Source organism: Falco peregrinus, chromosome 2, assembly GCF_023634155.1.
Source record: "Falco peregrinus isolate bFalPer1 chromosome 2, bFalPer1.pri, whole genome shotgun sequence".
Lineage (NCBI taxonomy): Eukaryota > Metazoa > Chordata > Aves > Falconiformes > Falconidae > Falco > Falco peregrinus.
Window position 1 is genome coordinate 37719147 of NC_073722.1, and position 24423 is coordinate 37743569.

Sequence of the window (24423 nt, forward strand, 5' to 3'; positions counted from 1 at the left end):
ATCAAAAGTCGAGTACCACAGCCATTCAGTGGTGGAAGCCTGTACATTGCAGTGCTGCTGTAACTGCAACTTTCATTTCTGTATTTCGTTTTACCTGACTTTCCAATCTGCTCAGTTATTTCAGCTCTTTCTTGAGGCTGGTAAAATGAATAACTAAACAGCAAGAATTTATGCAGGTTTTCTCCCATCTGCAGCACAGCACTGACTCGGTGTGTCTTGCTGCAGACACTGGCTGCTCTCCCTGCTGCCTCCCATCCCACTCATCTGGTGGCAGACCAAAGCAAACACCAAATTGTATCATCAAGCACTTAGAGGTATGTCAACCCTTTTGCTAACCATTAAAAGCTTCCTGCCCTGAAGGGGCAGTCTCCCTCAGTGAGATATATCTGGTTATTCTGGACTCTGAAAACAGAGGCCTCAAGGAGAGTTGCCATCTCTGCAGGTAAAACTGCTTGGCCAGAGGAAGGGAGCGTCTTCTCTTTCTGACCAGCACCCTTACCATTAACACTGGGAACAGTGAGTCCTGAGGAGGAGAATCAAGCTTCTTGCACTCTGATGTGATTTTAGAATTAATTTAATATGCCAAAACCAAGTTTGGGGTTGTTACAAAAACTGTGGAAGGAACCTCAGCTCCAAGGCTGAGGTACTCTTTTAAAAAAGCACCAATCTTGTCCATATGGGAAGAGGGCAGTCTTTTGGGTGGCTACAAGGGCTGGCTTCTTGAGTGAGGAGGAGTATTGTCAGGACTTTGCATTGAGCTGGTGCTGCACAGAACCCTGTGGGGAAGCCTTGGAAAACCAGACACCACAGAACAGGGGATTTTGTGTCCCTCTTGGTCACAAGACTGCTTCAGAGCATGCTAAACCCCACTATATTGTTTTTAAAAATGAAGTTGTGTAGTCCTTTCACCCAGTAGATGAAATGAAAACATAAATAAGGACATAAAAGCCAGTGAAAGTTCAGATTATGAGTTTCTGTTTTTCTGAGTCTTCTATTTATTTGCTCTCCAAGAGGAGCACGACGGAATGGATAGCCCAAATAATTTACAAAGGGAGCCCAACTGACTTATGAAGAGGATTTTTCACCTGTTGGAGCACCTTTCCTCTGTTTCTGCAACAAAAATTCACTGTATTAGAAAAAAAATACAGTAAAGAACACTGAAGTTGCAAGATCCAGCATGCAGGAAGTGTAAGAATTAGTGCTGTGTTTGACTGCAGCCCGTCCCCCACTACAGAACAAACATTGTGATGCAGCACTTAATTATGAGATTCATCCCACTGTGGATATTTCTTCCATTAGTTTGTTTAGTGGCTGTTTGAAGCTACTTACATTTTTAATATCCAGAGCATTGCTGTGACATTGCATCCTGAATTTATATTTGTAGCACAACGAGAAATCGTCTGTTTTTAAATCCTCTGCCTGAAAAATTCATTTTGTGCCATCTCCATCTCAGCTTATTGGAAGCAAATGACAGCTTCCAATTTATTTTTTCCATTATTATTATATATAGCTCTACCACAGAGCTCAGAGACCTTAAAATGTTGTGAATCTGATTAGCCTGAAAAATTTTAATCTGTTTGCAATGGCTTAGGTAAATTGTTCTCAAAATTTCTTCTGACCTGCTCTAGGGCTTTAATGTTAGATTGCTAGTCTGAGCTCTTTTCTTGGTTGGTCCTATTCTCCTCTTTTTGAGGTTTTAACAGTTAGAAGCCTCCATGTGTACCAATGGGAGCGGAAATATTTCCTGACTGGGTTTCATGAAAAGTCTTTGTACCATTGTAGGCTTCTGTCTCTTTGCTGTTCCAGCTGCTGGACCTCATGTCTGCTTTGTAAGGACCCGTTAGCTGTGTCCTGCTAGCCAAACTTCCTCGAAGTTCTTTCATCTCACTGTCCCAGATTTTCAGAAGGGATGGTTTAAATCTGGTCCCCAAATCAGGAACTGTCCTGCCCAATGCACCTTTTGACCAGACCACACATTGATTTTTTTCATCCAGCTGTGCTGGGTATTACTTTCAAAACAGCCTTCCTGTCGGGCAGGAGTGCTGGTGGGAGGCAGCTGTTACTGGCATCTCTCCCCTTTCTCTTGGATGGACGTTTCTTGTGTGTGAAGGGGCTGAGCACCTCCGTATCTGGCTTCTGACATTCTGCTTCTCCAGAACCCTCTGTTAAAACATACTTAAAATCAATGCTTTGTTTCTCTCCTGACTTAATATCCATGACTGACTCCTCATTTCAAGAAGGAGAGCACGAACATGTTTTCCTAGATCTACCTGTCTTTCATAAATGCATCCACCGCCTATCTGTAATGACCAACCTGGACCTTGGGTAGACCAGAATGGTCTGTTTGGTGTTTCACCTTTCTTTCCCAGTTAGATTGGATGCATTAATCTTTTCTTTTTTACAGACTGCATGTCATATTTCCTCTGGGAGATAACTCTCTTGGCCATTACTGGAGTAATGGATTTTTGTTCTGTCTTGTAAATACTGATGGACTTTAAGAATGCAACTGAATTTTACTGCCTTCACAACATGGGTATACAGTTTTATTAGATTTCTGAATCAAGCCCCCGGTTTCTGCAGAATCGAGAACCTTTAGAAAGGCATCTAGTTTTAAGGTAAAGAAATAAGGTGGAGAAGTCTGTTACAGATCAGCAGCAGCCACCCATTAGCATGAATGCCAAGTCTGGAAGCAATAGAAATGTGGACTGACTCTTAACAATGAGGAGCTGTAGCTCATGATTATTACTAGATTTTTTTTTTTCACCCAAGGACCCAAGTTTTGTTACTGGCAGACTCCTTGAAAGGAAAGTAACAGATAATTACTCAGGTGTAACATCAGTGCAGTCAGGCAGTTCTTTTGCATGCAACAGTAGCGCTGAGTTTTATCCTCTCCAAACCTCAAAAACAAGTTTGTCATTTCTTTCACTATGTGTGGTTACACTATTTAAGGTGACATGAAAGTGAAATTTTAAGCACAGTTTGCAAAAATGTTTACAATATGGGTTAGGTAGTGGTGAACATCATACGAGTATTTAAACCAAACTATTAATTTAGTGACCTTCAAAATGGCACAGACTAAATATATTAAGGGGGGGGGGGAAAGAAAAAACTTACTGGAAATCCCATGCAGGTTGTGGGATTTCCAAGAATGGCAGTTGCTGAAACATGGCATGAGTGAATAGGAAACAAAGCTTTGTCTTTATTACATTTTAATAGCACACAGCATACCTCTTCTAAATGACATTTTGAAAAGCATCACAAAAACTTGCTTTCAAAATGGAAGAAGCATCACAGCAGCTTCCTACATGAACTGAAAACATTTACTGGACAATCTGCTTCACGAAAGAAACTTGCAACAGCTAACAAAATTGTTTCAGTAAATATAGCAAGAGATGTTGTATTGCTTGAGAACTACTACCGTGGTGTGATAGGGAAAAACAGTCCCACGCTCTCTGATGCTTATAACACAGTTGTTGTTTTAAGACTTTGATAACAAAACTGAGATTATTGAACATATATACCTATATATAAAAGCAGGAAAACACAGGAAAACAGTTAAATTAAGGATTAAGAAGTTGGGAACTGTGATTCTATGATTGTATGTTTAGATCTTCTGTGATCTTCTAAACATAGAAAATCACTGGAATAAATGCAATTTTTTTTTCCTTTTTTATATATAAGGGTGTTTGGAAGCTCTGAGACTTGGTTAACAATTATGTTTTGGTATTCAGGGCATACTGGAATCAGGGCATACTGGAATAAAAGAAGTTGGCAAAATTTCCAGGAGCAACTAAAACTATAATTTCGTGTACTGTACTAGCCGTTGTTATTGAAAGAAACAGTATTACCTACCTCCCCTCCATTCCATTCTTCCATCAAAACTGTTCGATATCAGGAAACAGGTCTGGGCTCACGCTGCCACGGGAAAAGAAACAGTGAGCCTGTTTTCACTTAACTTGCAAATCTGTGCTGTAGGGTCTGTCATCTCTTTTTGTCTTTAAAGAAATCCTGTCGATCTGCTTGATCGACATCAAACCTGTGTTGAGATAACAGCTGTTGGAATTAAATACTTAGCTTTTCTCCATCCTCCTGCCCCAACCCTCTAAGGAATTTTGGAAGTGAAATTTATGCACATAAGACAAATTCTTAGTGAACGTGAGGAAAACACAGAGTTTGGGGCACGTTTGTGCAGTCGTTCCCTGTCTGTGAAGCAGTTACCTTTGGCAAATGTCATACACAGAAACAGCCTTGTGTAAACTGGGCTTGTTAACTATCTGGTCCAGGCTACAGGTTTCCATTTATGCAAGAAAAAGATACCTATAGTGTTGAATATGCTGCTGAGCGTCATGTTCAAGACACACACTCACATTGGGGAAGGCACAAACAGTCTGGGGGTTTAGACATTAGGGAGGCAGCAGCTGTGACACTTGGCTCAGGCTTTCAGTGGGACGTCACTTGATTATCTTGCCAGATAAAATGGACTTGTATTTCATGATTTCCAGACACTTTAATGGAGAATTCTGTGAGAAGCTTGCTTTCTCTTCTTAGACCTCTATGGAGTACATGGTATTACCCTGTTTCTTTCTTTTGGATCTTCTGTTGGACTGCAAGACCTTCAAGGTTCAGGTATCTTGTTGCCTTGCTTGTACTGCAGCTACTGCAGTGAGACCCTAATCCATTGCCAGGGTGCTGCACTGTGAATTAATGTTATCTGTGTTATTTTACTGCCACATAGTACTAGACTACGAAGTGCTTCTTCCAATGCCAGGAAGATGCAGAGATGCAAAATCTGCATCCTGAGAAAGCACATGATTTTTCAGCTCACCCAGAAAATTTCCTCTCTCTTTTACCATGGGGAGGGGGAACCCTGTAAAACATTCAATTACAATTTTGTGTGGTACTGAAAGAAGGAAGGCAGGATCAGGATATCCTCTCATAGGCTCATTTCCAGGTTAATGCAGCTAGAAAACACTCCAATATTTTGAAGCCTCGCAGCTGGCAAGTCTGACAATATCTTTGAACGTACTAAGACCAGCCTGCCATGAATGAAAAGTGCTTGCTGTTTTCTTCACAAGAGCAGCCTCCCTGGGAGAGTGCATTTCCAGACAAAGACCATGTGATGAGCAACAAGGATTGCTTTTTCAAAACTGTAAAGCAGCTCCTCTGTGGCACAGAGAGTAAATCTGCAGTGTTTTTTTATTGATAAAACATTAGGGCTTGCCAGACTGCAGACTGGAGCCGAGATCATGACATAAGTCCCATAAAGAGAGCACAGCATACAGCATTTGTGATGTGTGGGAATAGCGTGTGGGAGTAACTGATAAGATACAGTGGACTGGCTCTAATTGATAACATGAGAATTATTATTATCTCATTCGTGCCCCTACCCCATTACAAACACATTCAGCATTACCATACCATTTGCTAATGAAGATTTATATTTGTATGTGATATAGATACTGTCCCTATCTATTTCTGGTTTGGGAAAACACAAAACAGGCAGTGAAGATAAAGCACTAATACATTTTTTTATGCATATAATCCATCTTCTGCAAGTCTCAGGAACCTTTTTCTATATGCACTCTGCAGATTGCTGACCAATAAATGGCTCTGCATATCTGCTATCCAGGAATTTTACAACTCATTGCACAATAGGTACCAACATCCCAACCTGTTCTTCCTAAAAATGGACAGCAATGAATGCAGTGAATTTCTTTTTACAATTGCCATGTATTGCAACTTGAGATATATAAGTGGCTACGTACCTATTACAGAAGAGAAACCAAAAAAACAGGAAAACGTTTACTAAGGAAAGGACTAAAACATTTAGCAGCCCCAAAACTCTGTCTCTCAAAACACAGATAATTCCCCTTGTCACCTGTGTATAGACTGTTTTTCAAAGTAAATTACATGGATTTCCTGGTGCTTTGTCTTCTGAACTATTAATGCCATCTTCAGTGCACATCCCAGAGACAAACGTTAAGTGTAAAAAAAGCAGAGAGTGCCTCACAGCTGAAACACATCCATCATGGTCTCCAGGTGCATCAGTGCATTCTGCAGGGAAAGGAGAGCAAGACTCACAGCATCAGGGCAGGTGGCTGACAGAGGTAATAGCTCTGTTGATGAAGAGCAGTCTCCAGAGAGAAGCAGGATATTGCCTTCCACCAGAGTATCCTCCAGCATTGTTTTGTGGGGGAGAAACTTATTCCCATAAGCACCAGAGAAGGCTGGGGTAAGGAATGTGTTAAGTGTTAAGATACATTTTTAAAAGCTGCTACAAAACTGAGAGAATAATCAGTTTACTGTACAGATTTGGGAAGAACTAAAAAAAAAAAAGGAATGAAATGTCCTTGCAGCCCAGGACACTCAGACTGGATATTAAGAAGAAAAGGCTTTCAGCAGCAAGGACAGTGTGGAGGACCTCCGGTTGTAAGTAGATGTTGATTCCGCTTTGCTGCAGAGGCATGACCTACATGATCTCAGTGCCTTCTTCAAGGCTGGAAGGTGGAGGCAATAAGAAACCATGTCCTCCTGCAATGGACGTACTACAAAAAGTGTGTTTGCAAGTTGCAGCCCATTTGAAGGATTACAGTCATTATATTAGCCCTAGATTATTTGCCCTGTAGAGGGAGATTAATGAATTTCTGCCTTCCCCCCCACCCCTGTCCAGTATAGGAGCAGAAGCATAGTGGCATTTTTTGCAAACTATAAATATTAATGCATAAAGAAAAGATTTCTCATTGCAGGTGGATGTAGCACTGTATTTCAGTCCCCAGCTGGCCTGGTAAACACATTGGGTGAAAAAAAGGCTGTTTCTGCTATGTATTCATCTTCTCAGAATACCTGTTTCACATCTTGGCTGTATGGTGACCCTATGAATGCTGCCAGGCTATCTGTTCCTTCTGTGCTTACAAATGGGTGTATTACATGTCTTACACATTTTTCAAATTGTTCATCACATTCTTTTTTTTTTTTTTTTTTTTTTTCACTTTTGCCTATAGATTTTTTTAAATTAAATTACTTAATCTGCTAGACTTTATGCTAGCTTCTCATTTGGATGTACCTTTGAGGTATTTGGGGTGATTTGGGTTCTGGCTTTTTTGCAGGGGTTTAACCTTGTTTGTGACCTTCCTAACTCTGCTGTCCAGCCTGTGCTTCTCCATTCCTAAATGTTGTAGCTAGATCATATACATTTGCTCTGCACCTCCAACGTGGTAGCTTAAGTACTTGCTATGTCTTTGCAAACATATTGACTTTTTCCTTTTAGTTTCTTTTTAAAAAATCTCTAAACTTTATGCATTTTACTTATTTGAAATAAAATGTAATGGCCCTGGGTAGTTTTGACTGTTGTATCTGCAAGGATGTTCTACTGTGGGATTGCTGTGTTACCAACCAGCACTTCCATGGTAACGTGTTGGAACACTTCCTCTGTGTTGATCAGGTCCAGGACAAGTTTTGCTTCTGCTCTTCTCAGGTCTGTGACTAGCTGCTCCTTTAAGCACGTGTTGAGGGTGTTTAGTAATTTAGTCTTGCAGCCATATTGCGAAGGAACATTTATCTTTTCCATCACTACTACAAAATTTCCCTTCACTATAGCAGTTTAGTTTTGCAGTCTCTGATTTCTCATAGCATCACGTGTCCAGTGTCCCTTGTTCAGGGAAAAGGAGGAAATGGTTTAACGTTGTGAGAAGAGTCTCTGAGGCTGGTGCTAAGGTGACCACAGCACAGGATGGTTTGCATCAGTCACAACTAGTCCTCTGAAGACAGTAGTAGCCAGTCCACACACCCCTTTGATGAGAAAGGTGTTGGTGTAGCCTGTGGAGCAGCTCACCTTCCAGCAATGTCCTTTTAAGAGGACTGGCATCACAGTGCTCTGCTGTGGTTTGCATGGTAATGGCTTCTGGAGCACTTCTTCTGTGAAAGCACTTGAGAGGCTAGGAAGGTATAGTGTAGTGGAAAATGCAAAAAGAGTGTTCTTTTCCATGGCTGAAAATATCCGTGCTTTTTCACCTTTTTTTCCTGCAGATGTTGCAATCCTGGGAATGGACATCGATGTGCAAACCATAGAGGACAACGTCATCAGCTTGGAGATGCTGTTTAAAACATGGCTACATGACTATGGCACAGAGAGAGAACACCTCCATCTCCTCCTTCCGTCAGGAGGCTTCAGCCGTGCCACTGCACCCAGGACCACCCTAAGTATTTCATTTTCTCTTCCACTCTGCAGGGAGCTCCCACATCCCACAGCCTTAAAGATTACCCAGGCCTGTCCTATGGGCATGTTCTCTCACGTCCCTCACCCAAGTAAGGTCTCTGAGTGACTCTGAAAGCTCTCTGAAGTTTCTGTTGTCTCGGGTTGAGAGGGGCTATTTGCTTAGAATACTTCTAGGTTGCTGCTATGTCCTGTGGCTGCTGATGCTATAATTTGTTTCCATTCCGCAGCCAAAATGAGCCTTGAGGTGTGTGTGAATTTAGAGCTACTTGGTCAAGGTAAAAGGGGCCTTACATACTGAGAGCCAAGGCATTCTGGCTCAGTTGTGTAGCCCTAAAAATTGTGTTCCTTGTGTTCAGTGCTAAAAGTCTGTGCCAGAGCTGCCCTTAAATAAAGGCAGTCTTACAAAGAGATTGGCTTGTATTTATATCTGTAGATATAGAGCTAAAGTAGCTAATGTTCTGGCTGGAGCTGCTAGCAGTTATAATAATGCATGGGGAAAATTTATAAGGAATATCTATTTTTTTTCCTTTACTGGTCTAAGTCCAAATCCCTGATCCATCCTCGGGTGAGCACTGAAAACACCCAACAGCTACAGCAGACATAGATGTTTCCCATAAGTTGTTAACTGCGTTGTCAGCATTGCACTGCCATGAGAATCTGCACGTGTAATTCTGGCAATTCCCTTTCCATGCCTCTCCAATACGGTACTATATCCCACTCCAGTAGGGTACTCATGCACAGCTTCCCATTGCCATTACAGCAGAAGCACACTTGTTTTCTTCTGGTGATCCACAGGCCAGTTCCAGACTGGGAGCAAGCCTCAGAGAGTTGCTGGTGGCTTCTGCAGATATGCTCCACAGCAAGCAGATCAGAAAGCCTGGTGTGACTTTTAATTTATGTAGTAGCTACCATAACAGCCTCCATACCAGCACAGGCAATTATATTTTGTTAAAGGTGGATTTTCCTTCATTGTAACGCTGAATTTCATACCTAATGCATTGTCTTATTATAGCTAGCAAGACCAAGTTACACTGCAGTCACGTTTTTTCACTCAAGAAATGTGTAGAAGGCCAGAGAAATTGTATGCAGCTATATTTCATGTTATACCAGAGCTGGTGTCGGTGGCGTGCAGGGTTTCTACACAAACACAGGTAGAACAGCTGCCCAGAAATGTGTGACCCTGAACCCAGTGTGGCATTGGGAAATGAGCTGCTGCTCCCTCTACAGCTGCAGCTGGCCGCTGGTTGCCAAGACTGGAACTTGCCTGCCCAGTTACCAGTCAATCGTTGTTTCGTTACCATGCCAAGTGTGTGGTGTTTCCCCTGGTGTGTAAAACGGGGGCTTTAGTGTTGTTCTTCCCTCAACAGCTGTTGCCAGAAAACATTACCTTAGTGTTTTTAAGTGCTTTGAACATGTCATGTGCTAAACGTTGCCATTTCCAGCAATCTAACCCAACCTTCTTCTCCTAGTGTGCCTGAAATGCGATTTGCAGGAGAGATTGCTCGACCCAGCTCTACTTTCTGGGACAGCTGATGGCACCATGAGAGCGGTAGATCTGAATTCACCCTGCCAGATGGCAGCCTGGCCAGCCACAGTGCTGTACAAACTCCAGGTTGTAAAGTAAGTGTCGTTACATGCTTTGCACTTGGTAACTGGAAGGCTGGTATAATAGCAGCCTTCACTCTTTCTGTGCAATTTCAGCTAGGACCTAGCAGCATCACCATAAAGTGCTGGGGGACTCGGTGCTAGCAAGTGAAATTCTGATGTAAGATACCCTTAACCCCGTTGCTCTTAGTGTCATGGAACAGCACATCCCGCAGATGCAGACAGGAGTGCAGAGTCAAAGATGGTGTTCCCATGACACTAGCACTTTATGAGTGTAACACTGTAGGTGTTACTAATGCAACAGTTGTTTCCCTCCAGTGTGAAGTTCTGCAGATTGCAGCCATTGGTCCATATATAATTTGCTGTTCTCTCGCTACCCAATGAGGCCATAGCAATTAACTGGGTGTCAGAGCCTGAGCTAACTAGTAGTAAAAAAGCAAGCAAAGCCTCATAGCACTGTGTGACTTCACATAGGAATTTTTTCATTTTCCTCTCAGCAGCCTATGGCTGGTAAGCACAGAGCGTAACAAGAAGAGTGATGCTCTCTGGTGTCTTTTCTGAGGGTTATTTATAGGAAAAATTTTGTGTAGTTTCTGAACTATACAGTTGCTCTTAAAATTATTCTCATCCTGTCAGTAGCTGAAGAGCACTCGGTAATTGTTCATAAATGGCTCAAGCCACAGCACTGAAGCTAATTTATATGCCCCGTCACAAAGCACAGTGTGCTATGGGCAGGCAATGTCAAGCACTGTGAGGTCTGTAGTGGTGTTTGTGGTGTGGTATTGGATCTGTGTGGGAGTAGAGCACGTGTCAGTTTACGTGAAAGATAACCACGATCCAGTAAACAGCAGTTAGGAAGACATGTAATTGCCTGGGTGAGGTATTGCCCAAGAGGCCAGATTAACACTGTTTTGTATTAAAAAAAAAAAAAAAAAAAGTATGAAGATTGGATTTGCTTCATGGTGTGCTCTTGTCAGTGCAGGTCCAAGGGAATCTGGAAATCAAGAAAGCCTCTTTTCACTGCAGTTGGACTGTTCTGGAAGGTTTCGTAGCGACAGGCCACACCAACACAGACATCAAGTGCTTGTAGCAGTATTGCAGCTGATAAATGTCACAGCCACTTGAGCTAGTCATCTCCTGGTAGAGTTGTCTTGCTGGTCTCATGTTGGCTGTGCTTCGCTAACGTGAGCTGTGTATTTGCAGGGCTCTGAAGTCTGAAGGGGTCTGCGAGTCTGTACTGTACGGTCTGCCCTTCATCATCAAGCCCACAACCTGCTGGCAGCTTGACTGGGATGAACTGGAGATAAATCAGCACAGTTTCCATGCTCTATGTCATAGTCTTCTGGTGAGTGTGTGAAAATTGCAGTCTCAGGGGGAGGGCTGGCCATAGAAAGGAATAGTTAGTGCACATCTAATAAAATCTGTCTAGCCTGCCCCAGAGAACATGTTTCAAAAGCTGCAGCTTCATCTCATGGCCCAGAGATGGGCTTGTAAATCCTTCCAGCCAGTGCATGCACTGGAAAGATGCTACAGCACAACAGACCTTAGAGAAGGCTCTCTTGCCTATCAGAAATCCAGTGTTTGGATCAACAAAGTGCAACAGTCAGGGCTGCAGTTAGATGTACATCTTTTAACTGTGAAAATAATTAACCAAGGCTTTGGATGTGGAGGAATTTCCATTACTGACAAGTTGTAAAGCAAAATTGGATGTTTTTTCTTAAGAATTGTCTTGCATTCAATTAAAAAAAAAAAACCACACACCCCCAACATACTGTCCTCAACCATAATGCAGAATAGTGTTCTTATTCTGACACGTATGAATGTATCTGCCCCTGAAGCCAGCAGCCCCTACAGTGAAAGTGCTGAAGGAAGTGGCCATTGCCCATTGGTCACGTTAACTTTTGCCATTTAGAAAAGGAAGTGGATGCTTTTGGCCAAACGTGAGCCTCAGAATACTAGTCCAAACTGGAACGTAATGGTGCATTCCTACTACATCATTATCCCCTCCGACTCTGCCACTCTACTTGTCAAAGCAGTCGCCATCAGAGAGCTCTTGCTACCATCGACCTTCCCAGCCCTCCTTGCTGAGCAGCCTGAGAGAGTGCATGGCCCCATAGAGGTAAGTCACTGACAGCCTGCACAAATACCTGCAGAAAGGATCCCAGTTGTACAAGCAGGGATCAAAGTAATGATCAGCCTTGATGCACAGGGCGTGCAGCTGCTGCTGAAGATGTAGCCACCTCCCTTATTGCTGGGGAACATGGATCTCCTCTGACTGCAAAGAGAGGTGCTTTAGGCATAAGGTAAAACAATACATAAAAGTGTCTCCGTTTCTTCCAGTAGATTCAGGCTTCTGCATTTCCTATTGTGCATCCATACATTCTTCTCCTGAGTTGCCTGCGTCTGCTTCAGGTGATGCCAGGAGGGGCAGAGCCCTCCCTGTAGGTCTTAGCAGATGAGTAGAGGAGGGAGCAGCTGTGAAAATGCCTAGTGACAGCTGGAATATGATTGAGCACTCCAAAACTTCTTCCCAGCAGTCAATATATCCTACAGCTTTCTTCACGGCCAGCAAATGCCTGTTCTTTGGAGCAATGCTGTGTGTCTGTTGGGGGGAGGGGGAAGAGGAAGAGGCCTTATGAGGCTGAGAGCTGAGGGTGACAGTGCCTAGAAAGGGTGCTCCAGCTTATTGGCTGATTAAGGGCAGGGGGGAGGATAGGACTGCATCCTACAAGTGCTTAAATCCATTAGGACCTGGTTGTAGGTGCCTCTTGTTCCAGACACAGCTAAGGGCGGTCCTTGTGGGGAGCAGCACAGCCAAAGACCCCTTCTCCCGCCACTGTAGGGTGGCACAGAGCATCTGTAAGACTCACCCCTGCAAAAAAAAAGCCCTCAACACTAAAAGCAACAAAAAACCCCAAGCAAACCCCACAGTCTCTAGGGTCATCTCACAGCCGCTATGTTCTTTCTTCTGTCTGAGCAGAGTGCCCTGAACAGCTTGGAAGTGGAAGTTGCTTATAACCCCTTGCACCTAAAAAGCAACCTCTACAAATACCTGAAGAGTATGTTGTACAAACCTCTGCACAGACAGCAGGCTCAGCCCAGGGACCAGCGACCAGAGCGGCATCAACCCAAGCAGGTATGTCTCTTGCCTTTGACTAGCCTATAGTCTCTGTTCTGCCCTTCTGGCCTGCTGAAGGGCTGGAGGCAGCTCCCTGACACCCAGCAACACAGGGAAGGCAGCAAATGGCAGGGGCAGTGTCACCTGCAGCTGGCAGAGCAGAGGGACGGGCGCAGCGTAAGCTTGTGCAGTTGAGGAGGGGGCAACTGGCATGTGCAGAGACGGGCAGCGTGCTGCTGGACAAGCCAGCGCCTCCTCCAAGGTGCATTCATACTTTGTCCCTGTATTGCAGCACCAGAGCAGAGCAAAAGCCACGGTGGCACCCCTTCTGATGGCTCCTTCTCCTGCCCAAGTGTTCAGACCACCGGCGGTGAGGAGAGATTCCTGCGAGCGCTCCCTGCTCCCCAAAGAGTATGACGAGTTCCTGCAGTGAACCCCAGGGCACTGCCTGAGCCTGCTCAGGTGCGGTTACCGCTCGGCTGCTTGCCGAGCCTTACGCACGGGGCTGGAAGCAGGCAAGACACTAAACTTGGTCTTGGTCAGACAGGCACTTCCCATTGTTTGTTCCTCCTTGTTGTTTTATGGTTTTGTTAGTCACCACGTCAGTCAGCAGGAAGCCTGCTACTCCAGAGCCCTCTGCCCAGAGACTGAGCTCTCCCCTGCAGCAGCCCTCGTTTCCCACTCTCGTTAGTGCACGCCCCCAGCATGCCTCAGATTTTGATTTCCGAGACGAGGCTAGCCCAGGCCACAAACCACAGACTGATGTCAGCAGGTGCAAAATAGCTACAAGCAGGGCGGTGAGGAAGTCAGAGAGCTAGATAAAGTAGGCAGCAACATCAAGGTGCCCTCATCCTGCAGGAGCAGGCTCAGCAGGGTGTTTGAACAGGCATAAAACCAGGGCTTTTGACTTTAATCTTAAAGCCCAGAGTGCTGTTGTCGTGAGAGCAGCACTACCCATGATGATGCCAATTTGCTTGCTGCCATAAAGTTTCACTGCCCAGTGCCTCAGTTCATTAAGGGGTTTGTAGCAAGTGCCAAGCCAGCTGCAGCATGCTGGCTGGCTTCTACGCAGTGACAGCTTGCTGCAGCACAGCACCAGTCTCCCTGCCAACTGCTGTTTGGATGCTTCCCTCCATACAGCCTGTCCGTGCCTACAGGGCTGTTCTGCAAGCCAATGCAGCAAGTACTTTTTAGCAGGGTTCAGAAGATGGGGGTGTTGGCCTAGAACTTTCCAGAGAGCTTCTGCCTAGTGCTTGCACAGATGCTCACCTGGTTTTTGGTGCAGATGTAGGACAGCAGCCCCTGCCAGGACAGGAGCTGAGAGCAGCTCAACTGAGCCAAGGTGGCGTGGTCTCACTGGGCTTCCTCGATGCCCAGCACCAGCACAGGTTTGTGTTCCACTTAATTCGTTCTGACAAGCTGTTTCAAAATAAAGTTATCCACCATAACGTGCACTTACTGCCTGTAGTTTATAATGTGTACTGTATGTAGCAATCTCAACACTAACCCGGACCTCCGGATAAACAGCATGCCATGACAAGGGCATGATGAAGATGCCATGCTGCCAGGACTGCTGCAGCAGCAGAGCAGTCACAGCCAGCTCTTTTCCCGGGGATCCCAGCTCGGCTACCGGCTCCGCTGGCTGCCCAGGGCATGGACCTGCTCTTCCTGCACCCTGGCAGCACTCCGTGTCTGGCAGGAGGCTGCATCTCAGGCAGCTGCTGGGGGTAACATGCCAAGGGCAAGTTCCTTGAGGACAGGGCAGACAGCCCTGCAGGCACAGGGATACAAGTTTGTTGGGCTGTGGAAACTGGTGGCAAACCCCTCTGCCTGTCTTTAACAAGCTCACAGCACAAGAACTGGTGAAGAAGGAGCAGCAAAGGGCAGTAATGCATATATAAATGGCCCAGCCTGCGGCATGCAAACCAGTCAGCAATACGAAAATGATAAAATTAGACTTGGGGCAGAAAATGGGGAATTAGCTTGACTGAACTGATGGTGCAGGTAGAAACTACTTTGGCAACCACACCATAAATACCAAACTGGGGTACAAAGTCAACAAAATGCCTCACCGATGGGAAGGAGTAAGCTAACAGCACCTTGTGAGTTATTGCTGAAAGAAGGAAGCTGCTACAGAGGGAACTTGGGAAGAGGGAAAAGGGACTATAAAGGGAAGCCGATCACAACCCCCATGGCAGGGGTTGGGACTGGACAGGCTTTAAGGTCCCTTCCAACCCAAACCATTCCATGATTCTGTGAAGGCGGACAGAAGAAATACTAATCTAGGCAGAGTCTAGAAAGATCATCTCCTGGTTCCAAAGTCAGGGTTCACTGCAGACTTTGGCTTTGGTAACAGGAAGACTGTGACCAGTCAAAGGCTCACTCTGCATTTACCTTATTTCTTGGGCTTTCCCAAAGCATCTGTTACACCCTGAACTGTTGCCAGAAAGGAGGGAAGGTGAAGCATGGAGCAGCAGTCCGAGCAAGATGACAGGTCTGATCCACAACACTGAGCCAGAAAAAAAACCAGACCATCTCTCCTGATCAGCAGAGATTAAGAGCCTTCCCTGCTGCACACACTTCTCTATCATGTGGCAGGGTGCATAAATCAAGCAGGTCACACACAGGAGCATTCCTTCTGTCTTGTGCGCTTATGTCTTAGTTGCAAGTCATCTGGCACAAGAGACAGTATCATTGCTGAAGCAAGAAAAAATAAATATCCTTTCCTCCCAGCCAAGAGGAGTGCAGGGACCGCTGGTCTGGCACAGGTGCTAGGCTGGAGCATTTTCTTCCCTCACTGTCACCCTCTTTGCTGAAAGCTGGGTCAGTCAATTTGCACGTCGGCCGCACTCAGCTCCACAGCACTGAGCACACAGCATGCTGAGCTATGGTGACCAGAGTGATGGAGATGCACACATACCCGTAGCCGTACGGAGGGGAGAGCCCTGGGGCTTCACTCCTGGGAGGCTGCTTTTCATCATTTAAGTCTTGGAACCTCACACTGGTGTCACAAGCAAGGATTATGGGCAGGTGGCCCAGGCCCCCCGCTAAGCAATGCCCAGAGCTCTTCTCTGGAACGGGTAGGCAGAACTGCTCTTCAGATGCATACATTGACCCACCAGGGACAGGAATACAAGCGCAGGACCACCCAGCAGCCAACCATGAGGAGCAGATGCCTCCTGCTCATGCCTCTTGTCCCAGGCAGGAACTGCCTCAGATTCCCAAAGCCCCTTAGGCTTTTTCCCTTCTCCTGCAGCAAAAACCCAGTGGGAAAGAGGAGCCAGCACAGAACAGCCACAAATCAGTCCTGGCTACAGCTGTGCTGTATTGTTGCACTACTGAGGATTCCTCCCTGCAGCTTGGGCATCAGACAAATGCCCAGTCAGAGCTTGCTGCTTTGTCACCATCTCACCAGTCTGGGGACCTGAACTCGATCCTCCAGACTTCCCCAGCAGCCTGTGGCTCCCTGGGGCTGCAGAAGTCACACTTACTCCTCTGCACAGGCCCATCATAGCACTGTTTGTCAGCTGGCTGTTTAAACACTGTCTGTAATCAACCTGCAGAAGTCATCACTACACACAGGGATGGCCAGTGCTAGAGCACCTCATCTAGCCCCACACAGAAGGGACATGAAATCTCTCACAACCATTACCATCACCAAAAGGGCAACTTGTTTCCCCTGCACAGATTTCACCCAAGGCTGGCCACACAGCATTCACAGCCAAACCCTTGGCCTCAGACCACACAACAGGGATCACAGTTTTTACCATTAAAGTGTATGTGATCCAGACTGGGCCATCCCAGGCCTTTCAAGAGCAGCTGGGAGTGGCAGGAAATCAGCAGAGGGATCAGGCTGGGGAAGGAGAAATCCTGTGTCTACTCAACAGTCACCCAGCTGCAGCAGAGCTGGGTCCTGGCCCCATCCAGCCCTACTCTGAGAGGCTATCACAACATTTTGCACCCCAATCAGCACATAAAGGTATCTGCAAGCTTGACTCTTGTATCCCGCAATCCCCGGGCAGGGCATCCTAGCCACAGCTGAACCTAGCACACATTTTTCTTTGCGTCTTCCTCTTAGTGCAGTAGGTCTGGCACAGACAAGGACGTGCCACCACGTGAATGCTGCACAGCCAGGCCACCCTGCACTGCAGCACCATTTCCCCATCCATACACCTGACAGCCCAGACATGCCACAGGCAAACATTTCATTCTGACACATACAGGTTTTAATATTAAAATAATGTGGTATAAAAATACTTTTGGAGACTGATGGCAAGCAGTCTTCCACGCACCGCAACAGGCACCCCAGCCCTGCAGCCTGGTCAGAGGGAGCCAGAGCAGCAGCCACAGGGCGACACAGCCAGCCCTCCTGCGGATCAGGAGGTGGCAGCGGAGCCAGCTCCAGAGCCGGAGAAGCATGCTGGCAGCTGCGCCAGCCACAGCTCTCTTGCTCTTGCTGTGGAAGGGGCCTCCTGGGAAATGCAGCCCTTTGGTGCTGGCAAGCCAAAAGGGGCTCTGCCTGACCCAGAACAGCCCCAAGCCATGCCCATGACCCACGGAGGACAGCAGCCAGCACTGCTCACAAACGGGCCTGGGTCCCCCAGACAGACAGAGAGCAGCACGTTATATCTCTCCCAAGTCCTCGTAGACGGGCGACAAGCTGCACTCATCCACAGACTGCTCCTTCTTCTGCATGTACTGCGGCTTTGCCACCTGGCTGTACAGCACCTCCACATTGTTGTTGTTGTTGCTGCTATTAAGCCTCGGTTTGACGGCCGCCTTCTCGGGAGCGGCATTCCCCCACCGCTTGCCAGGGTCCCTGCTCCTCTCAGCACCTTTAGGGATAAGGGCTGCCTGCGGCTTGGGGGCAGGCACTGGCTTGGGGCCCTTGGCCTTGGCCTGGAAGGCAGGTACTGAGTAGTCATCAGTGCTGGGGTTGTAGGGATACTCGTAGCCGCTCCTGCCGTCGTGGCCCTGAGTGCGCCAGGCCTCACCCATGGGCCGTGCTTCATCGTAGATGCAGGTGGTGGAGGGCAGCAAGCGGGAAGCACAGCCCTCAGGCTCGTCATAGATGTGCTCCCTCTGCCTGGGCACAGCAGGGGGCTGGCTGCGCTCCTCAGCCCGCACCTGTTTGTACGTGCCAGAGTACAGAGGCACCAGCGGCCGGAGCTTCAGCTCATCCGAGGCACCGCCGGGCACCCTGGCCCCACCAGCAGGCTTGCTGTCAACAGGGTCTGAGTACAGCGAGTCTGGCCAGGGCCGAAAGCCCTTCACTGAGTCCAGGGGCTCCGAGTACACACTGGATAGGTCCTCAGCTGGCAGCACGGTGTGGGGCACCTTCGGCAGAGGGGACCGGGGGGGGCGTGCTCGACACTGTGGGCTTGGCCTGCGGCACAGGGAGCTCTGGCAGAGTCCGGGTTTTCAGCATAGACACGGTGTCTCTCTCCTCTGCCGCTGCACTGGGCCTTGGCGCCAGCCCCGCCTTGGGTGCCACGGTATCATCCCCCTCCGCAGGCAGCTCCAGGCTCAGAGCGTCAGCCAGGGCCTGGTGGATCAGCACCACACCAGGGCTGTCTGAATCCAGCGAGTCACAGCTTTGCCGGTTTTCCTCCACCTGCGCTTTTTGCTCCCGGATGGAGGCTTCCACCAGGCGGAAGATCTCATTGCCCTGCTTGGTCTCAAAGGTGAAGTTCCCTGGGCCGGAGTCACAGCGCCTGCCAGCTTCGAAGGAGAACATCACCTGCAGGGGAAGTGGAAAAGTCACATCCTGCCCAGCACCTGCCAACCCAGTGCATCGTGCAGGCTGCGCTTCCTGCAGTGCTGATCCTGTGCGCCCTGTGAGAATGGAACACCCTGCTCCCTCCACCCCCGGCAGTGAGGGCTGCAGCTCAGCGAGCACCACCCCAGAGGCACACTGTGTTCAGCAGCTCCGCAGCACCTGGCCAGGGGGAGGCTGCGCTGCCCAGCAGCCCAGAACAAGCTGTGGAAGCTGAGCGGGATGCACACTTGAAGGGACATCACCGAGCTGCCCCAAGGCCAGAGCTGCAGGTCCTGCTGGAGACCTACTGCCTTACCTGAGCAATTCTAGCAGGGTCAACAATGGGCACCAGGGAGTCTAGGAAATATTACACAGTTAAGACCGAGATTGGAGTCAGGCAAGAAGATGAGTGACAGTGCAGCAGGGGAAACTGTTACGGGCACCTTGGGTAGCTCAGCATTAGCCAGGCAGAAGGGAAGCAATCCAGTGGCAAGAGATACCAGACAGAGGAACATAGCCCTCTGCAAGAGAAAGGCCAGCAGCAGCAGCTTGGCTACCAACGATAAGCAAAGCATTTGCCTTACCAGCACTACTCTTAACGGTATGAAGCACTTCAAAGATATGTCTCACACCAAGGCTGTGATCCTCCAGCCTGAACACGTACTAATGCCCAGGTTCTCACCAGCAGATGCCCACACCCTTCCTGAACCTCAGTCCCTGAGCCCAGGTGAGATTTTCTGCTTCACTGGTGCTCTCATGCAGCAGTAGTCTCTGGGGTTGCTGCAAAAGCCCCTGGGGCCAGACTTCCTCTGGTGGGTCTGTGCTGCTGAACCAACCTACGGCTCCTTACGCCATGTGATCCTCATCCTGCCCCTGGCACAGGCCCTGCCAATGAGCCAGTTGCCTCCACAAGCAGCTCAGTTTCCACTTCTGTTTTGGTAAAGTGCCGCAGAAAGTGCCATGAGCAAACTGCAGCCGACACAGTCACCTCTACAAACAGCCCTGGGGAGGCCACTTCCTCTCCATCCAGTGCGGCAGGTACCTCTCGTGCTCAGGGCCGTGGCAAGACAGATCATAGACTTGCTGCTGGAGGGCACCGGGAGGGGACAGACTACACAGGTCAGCCAGGCTAAGAGCAGCACACCCCACAAAGTGAACAAATCTAGAGAAAGTGGTGTCTTGAACAGCCCCTCCTGCTCTGACCACCATCCTTCAGGAGGCGTGCACTAAATCCAGGGCAGAGCCAAGACTGTGGGAGGCCAAGGTCCCCAAAGACTAGGGAGACCATGTGCAGCATGGAGGGACGTGCCTGCCCCCAGCAATGGAGTAGGGAGCACTGGGATGGAGAACAGGGGTGAGCCAGCTGCAGGGATGTCCAGCAGAGGGGCCAGCAGGGGTTGCAACGGCCCCCGTGGGAGTGGGGCAAGGACCACACAGAGCAGGGCTCCGCACAGCCATGACCTCAGTGGGGACAGGCATCCTGCCAGCCCATGCTCCTGCACAGGCGGGAGCCAAGGACAGACAGGTTCACAGATGCCCCTGGGGACCCTGCTGTGATTGCTGGTGGCTATAGCAATTCTGGCAGGGCCTGCTGCACGACTGCCACAGGCTGGCTGGGCACGTCAGCTCCTTACCGTTTCACAAAGGAAAGCCTGCATGGGAACAGGCCTGCGCACACGGGGCTCCCCCCACCCCTCACCTTGTCCCGGCCGTATCTCCGGAGCAGCCGGTAGGGCCAGACATAGAGGATCCCATTTGTCCGCGGGTCCTTCAGGACAAGGCTGTCACGTTCAGCCTTGAGCACGTAGGTGCCACGCAGCTCGCATCTCTCCGCAGCCTCTGTCCGTTGCACTGTCACCCAGAAGGCATTCACTGTGGGGACAGGGACATTCAGGGGATGGCGAGGGAAGCCACATCCCCCACTCCAGGTGAGGCCTTGCCCTGCCCACTGGAGCCCCCGTGATGGGGCAGCAGCAGGAAGGGCCCTGCAGAAGGTGGTCCAAAGTCAGGGCAGCAGCAGGTCCCACCTTCGTCTCTCGAGTAGTAGATGGAGTTCACGGCCATCTCCAGGGCTGGCACCTCCCTGCCACCCTCTTTGCCATGCCGGGCTGCCACACCAGCATCACCAGGGCTGTTTCCCTGCCAAGGAAGAGCAGATCAGCCCCATCTCCCTCTTCCTCTGCCAGCCCCTGGGTCCCCTTTGCAGCCACTGCCCCCCAACCCCACTGCTCCCCCACAAAGGGCCTATCCTAGCACCGCACAGCTTGGCTACCCTGCAACCATGCCAAGCTCTTCCTTGCCCACAGCTGGCAACGGACCCCAGGGCTCCCTACCTCTGAGCCAGCACAAAAGCAGATGAGCACAGCCAGGCAGAGCAGGAGGGGCTTCCCTGAAGCTCTGAGGGCGACCCTGGGCCCCAGCTGGGCTGTGCACTGGGCAGGGTGCAGAAGAAAGCAGTTACTGCCAGCAGCCCTACCCTCCAGACCCTGCCCCACAGTAAGGTACAAGGCTTCCCACAGGTGCGGACCTGGGCATCCCACACACCCAGTCTGCTGCCACTTGTCTGACTGCTATGGCATGCCCACGCGGGTGCCCTGGTACTGAGGCACAGAACAGCTCTGCTTCCTCACCGGTGTGCTCCAGCATAGGTGACATTGGCGCCTGAAGCATGGCATGAGCCCAGGCACGCTCGCCCAGCAGTATGAGCAGAGGAGGGAGCTGATGAGGGAGAGACACAAGGGTCTGTGTCCTGCTTCTGCACAGACAGGAAGGCGGTGCCAGTATCGGTGCACAGCCCACAGAAGGGAAGCAAGCACTTCTATTTTAACACATGCAGAACCGAAAGCGCAATGCACAAACTATCAGCAACCACGTCCCCCAAGGGCCTGCATGTGGGATGCTACCACCAAATAGCAAAGATCCTTCCCAGGCAAAACCCCATGCAAATTAAAGGCTCACAGATGCCCTGCAAGAGGTGCCTCAGCACCACTGCATGAGGGTCTGTGTTTGGGCTGGAGCTGGAAGCTGTTTCTCAGGGTCACATGGGATGGAATTGCAACAGAGTCTACATCTTGCAGAAGGCAAGCTGTCACAGTCTCAGTTTAAAGCCCTGCTATATGAACTTCTTAACAAGAGGGAAGACCCAAAAAGGGCCAGCAGGCCCTTTTAAAGGTAAAAGCCTTTACCCCTTCCTCCCAAATAGAAGGGGTACTGCTAAAACCTAGCATCCTTAGAGCTGATGCTTTAGCTGAGCAGGAGCTGCTGCCATCTAATGCAGCAGGATTCCAGCCTGGGGTCAGGAAGCCAAGGGCCAGCCAATCTACCACAGCCCTTCAAGGCTCTGTCTGACTGCACTTTCCCTCATCTTCAAAAGAAAAAGAAATTCTGTTCTGAACCCATACGATTTGATCTCTGTCCCCAGTTCTCAAGCTACTGGGCCCTGCTTACCCTCCGGGCAGCAGCAAACATGACACAAAGTCATGCTCTCTGGGCAGATGACCAGAAATCACAACTGAGGATCTTCAGCTTTTTGCAGAGGGACCACACGGAGCTCCTGGACCTCTTGCTCCAGGCCAGGCCTTCCCAGAATACATGCTATTCTTGCAGCCTGTTGCTCACCGCTCCCTGAACTGTCAGCTCGCTTCTCGACTTCAAGCACACCACTGACAGCTACCATGTGAAGGAAGGTAGGAGCACACTTCTGCTCCAAGCAGACATTTCCCTGCCTTGCCACTGCCCTGCACCACTCCAAAGGCACATGCTGTGTCCCTAGCTTGGCCCTGCAAGCCGCTTACAGGTTGCAACAATGTCTGCACCAAGCAGACACAGGCAGGGACATGAAGTAATTTCCAGTACCACACCAGTGCCTCTTGGCCCTGCTCAGCTGGGCACTTGCTGCACTGACAAGTTTTGCTTGACTAGCAGGCTGCAGGGGGATGCAAGCAGGTTAAAAAAAAAAAAAAAAAAAAAAAGTCGTCGTCAAACACCTGGGTCCTTGTGGGAAGATCCTGGGACCAGCAGCCCTGCCCAGCACCCACCACAGGCACGGGCACAGTGAGGGCAGCGGCACGGAGGGCCGCGCCGCACGCCCAGCGCTGACAGCGTCCCCCGCAGCAGGCAGGGGGTCCCAGAGCCGGGTGAGGGGGAGCGCCGGCCCTGCAGGTGCTGCCGCTGGCCGGGAGCCCGAGCTCCACTGCACCGCGGTGGAGGCTGGACAGGCGGCAGCGGCTGGGCCGAGAGGAAGCACCGCCCGGCCCAGCCAGGCCTCCGCGGGGGGCGAGAGCGGGCTACGCGCCGGGGACGAGAAGCCCGACTTGAAATTCGGATCTGCAACCGAGAATCGTTAGCAGCATGCCGAGGAGCCCGGTAACGCGGCCAGGCAGACGCCGCGGCAGCACCACCGGGCGGGGACGGGAGCCCCGGGCCCAGCGGCTCCCGCGGCCTGGGACCGAGCGGACGCGCCTCAGGGCAGGGCCTCCCCCGTGCGGCCGGGCCCCTTCTGCCGGGTAGGAAGGGGTCGCCCCCCGCCCCGGTGCCCGGCCCGCGGACCCCCCGCGACTCACCGGGAAGGCGATCTCGCACAGCTTCGCCACCCACTCCTCGCTCTGCTGCTTCTCGGCCGCCAAGAGGTAGCTCCGGCCGCTGGTCTCCAGGCGGAAGACGGCGGTGCCGGCGCGGGGGCCGCTCTCAGGCACGGGCCCCACGCTGGTGCAGTCCGCCAGCCGCACCACCGTCTTGTCCAGCCGCCGGGTGCCCAGCCGCTCGGCCGGCAGCGCCGGCTCCTTGCAGTCAAAGAACTCCAGGCGGGCGACGCCGTGCTGGCTGGCCGGGTACAGCACGAACCAGCTCCGCTTCCACCTCTGCAAGGCAGCGCCGTCACGCCTGGACCGGGCCAGCCCCGCCGGTGCCGTCCCGCCCGGCCGCCCCGTCCCGTCCCGCCCCGCAGCCGAGCGCCGGGAGACAGGCCCCGCCCGCGCCCGCCGAGCCCCGGTGGGGAAGGGCGGGCGCGGGACCCCTCGGCCGGCAGAGCCCCGGCCCCGCTTCCCCGGTCGCCGGGCGGCGGCCGCGGCCCAGGCAACGGGCCCAGCCCGGGGCGGAACAGAGCCCGCCCGCCCACGGGAGGGAAGGGGCTTCCCCTCCGGCCCGTCTCCCCCCCCGGCCCGGCCGCCCCGCGCGGTGCCCACCTTAGTGCCGAACTTGTAGCTGTGCTGCACCAGCAGCGGCCCCTCCTTGGCCGGCGGGTCCATCCCGCGCCGCCACGCGCCCCGCGCTTCCGCCCGCCGCCACCCGCGAGGACGGGGCGGGGACGGGGCGGGGACGCACGTGTCGAGGGGCGGGACAGTGAGGTTCTGCGCGCCCGCGAGTGCGTGTGTGCGTGCGCGTGCATGCCCGTGCGCGCGCGCCGTGTGCGGATGTGTGCGCGCATCTGCGGATGTGTGTGCGTGTCTGTGGGTGTGCGTGCGCGCCTGTGTGCGCACGTTGCGCGTGCGTCTGCACCTGTGGCTGTGTATGTGTGCGCGTGCCTCTGTGTGCACATACACGTGTGTCTGTGCATGCCCGTGGGTGCGGGCACACACCCACACATATGCACGTGCACGTGGGTGCGCGTTCGTGCACAGCTACCACGCACTGACCGCGTACACGTGGTGCCGCACACTGCCCCGCTGCGCTACCACCGCCCCGGGCACCCGGTGTGTGGCACCTCCCAGGGTCTGCCGAGGGACCCCC

At 50.7% G+C, this 24423-nt stretch overlaps 2 protein-coding genes across 3 annotated transcripts in view; one reads left to right on the top strand and one right to left on the bottom strand.

The window, feature by feature from the left end:
• Nucleotides 1-14392, top strand: part of M1AP (meiosis 1 associated protein) — a 36114-nt gene extending 21722 nt beyond the window's left edge. Inside the window, exons 5-10 of one of the 2 annotated variants that reach the window (XM_055794694.1) lie at nt 8026-8199; nt 9685-9835; nt 11024-11165; nt 11733-11939; nt 12801-12956; nt 13231-14392. In XM_055794694.1, coding sequence (XP_055650669.1) covers nt 8026-8199; nt 9685-9835; nt 11024-11165; nt 11733-11939; nt 12801-12956; nt 13231-13371 — 971 coding nt within the window. In that variant the 3' untranslated portion in view covers nt 13372-14392. Of the gene's footprint in view, nt 1-8025; nt 8305-9684; nt 9836-11023; nt 11166-11732; nt 11940-12800; nt 12957-13230 lie in introns of both variants that reach the window. The other variant, XM_055794693.1, reaches the window with a different exon arrangement.
• A 2749-nt stretch (nt 14393-17141) lies between these two features.
• Nucleotides 17142-24033, bottom strand: DOK1 (docking protein 1). The gene is given in 6 exon segments (XM_055794692.1): nt 17142-18299; nt 18301-18678; nt 20396-20568; nt 20724-20835; nt 23259-23555; nt 23880-24033. Coding segments are annotated over 6 exon segments (1761 nt in total). The 5' UTR covers nt 23943-24033; the 3' UTR covers nt 17142-17561.
• Between the last annotated feature and the right edge of the window lie 390 nt (nt 24034-24423).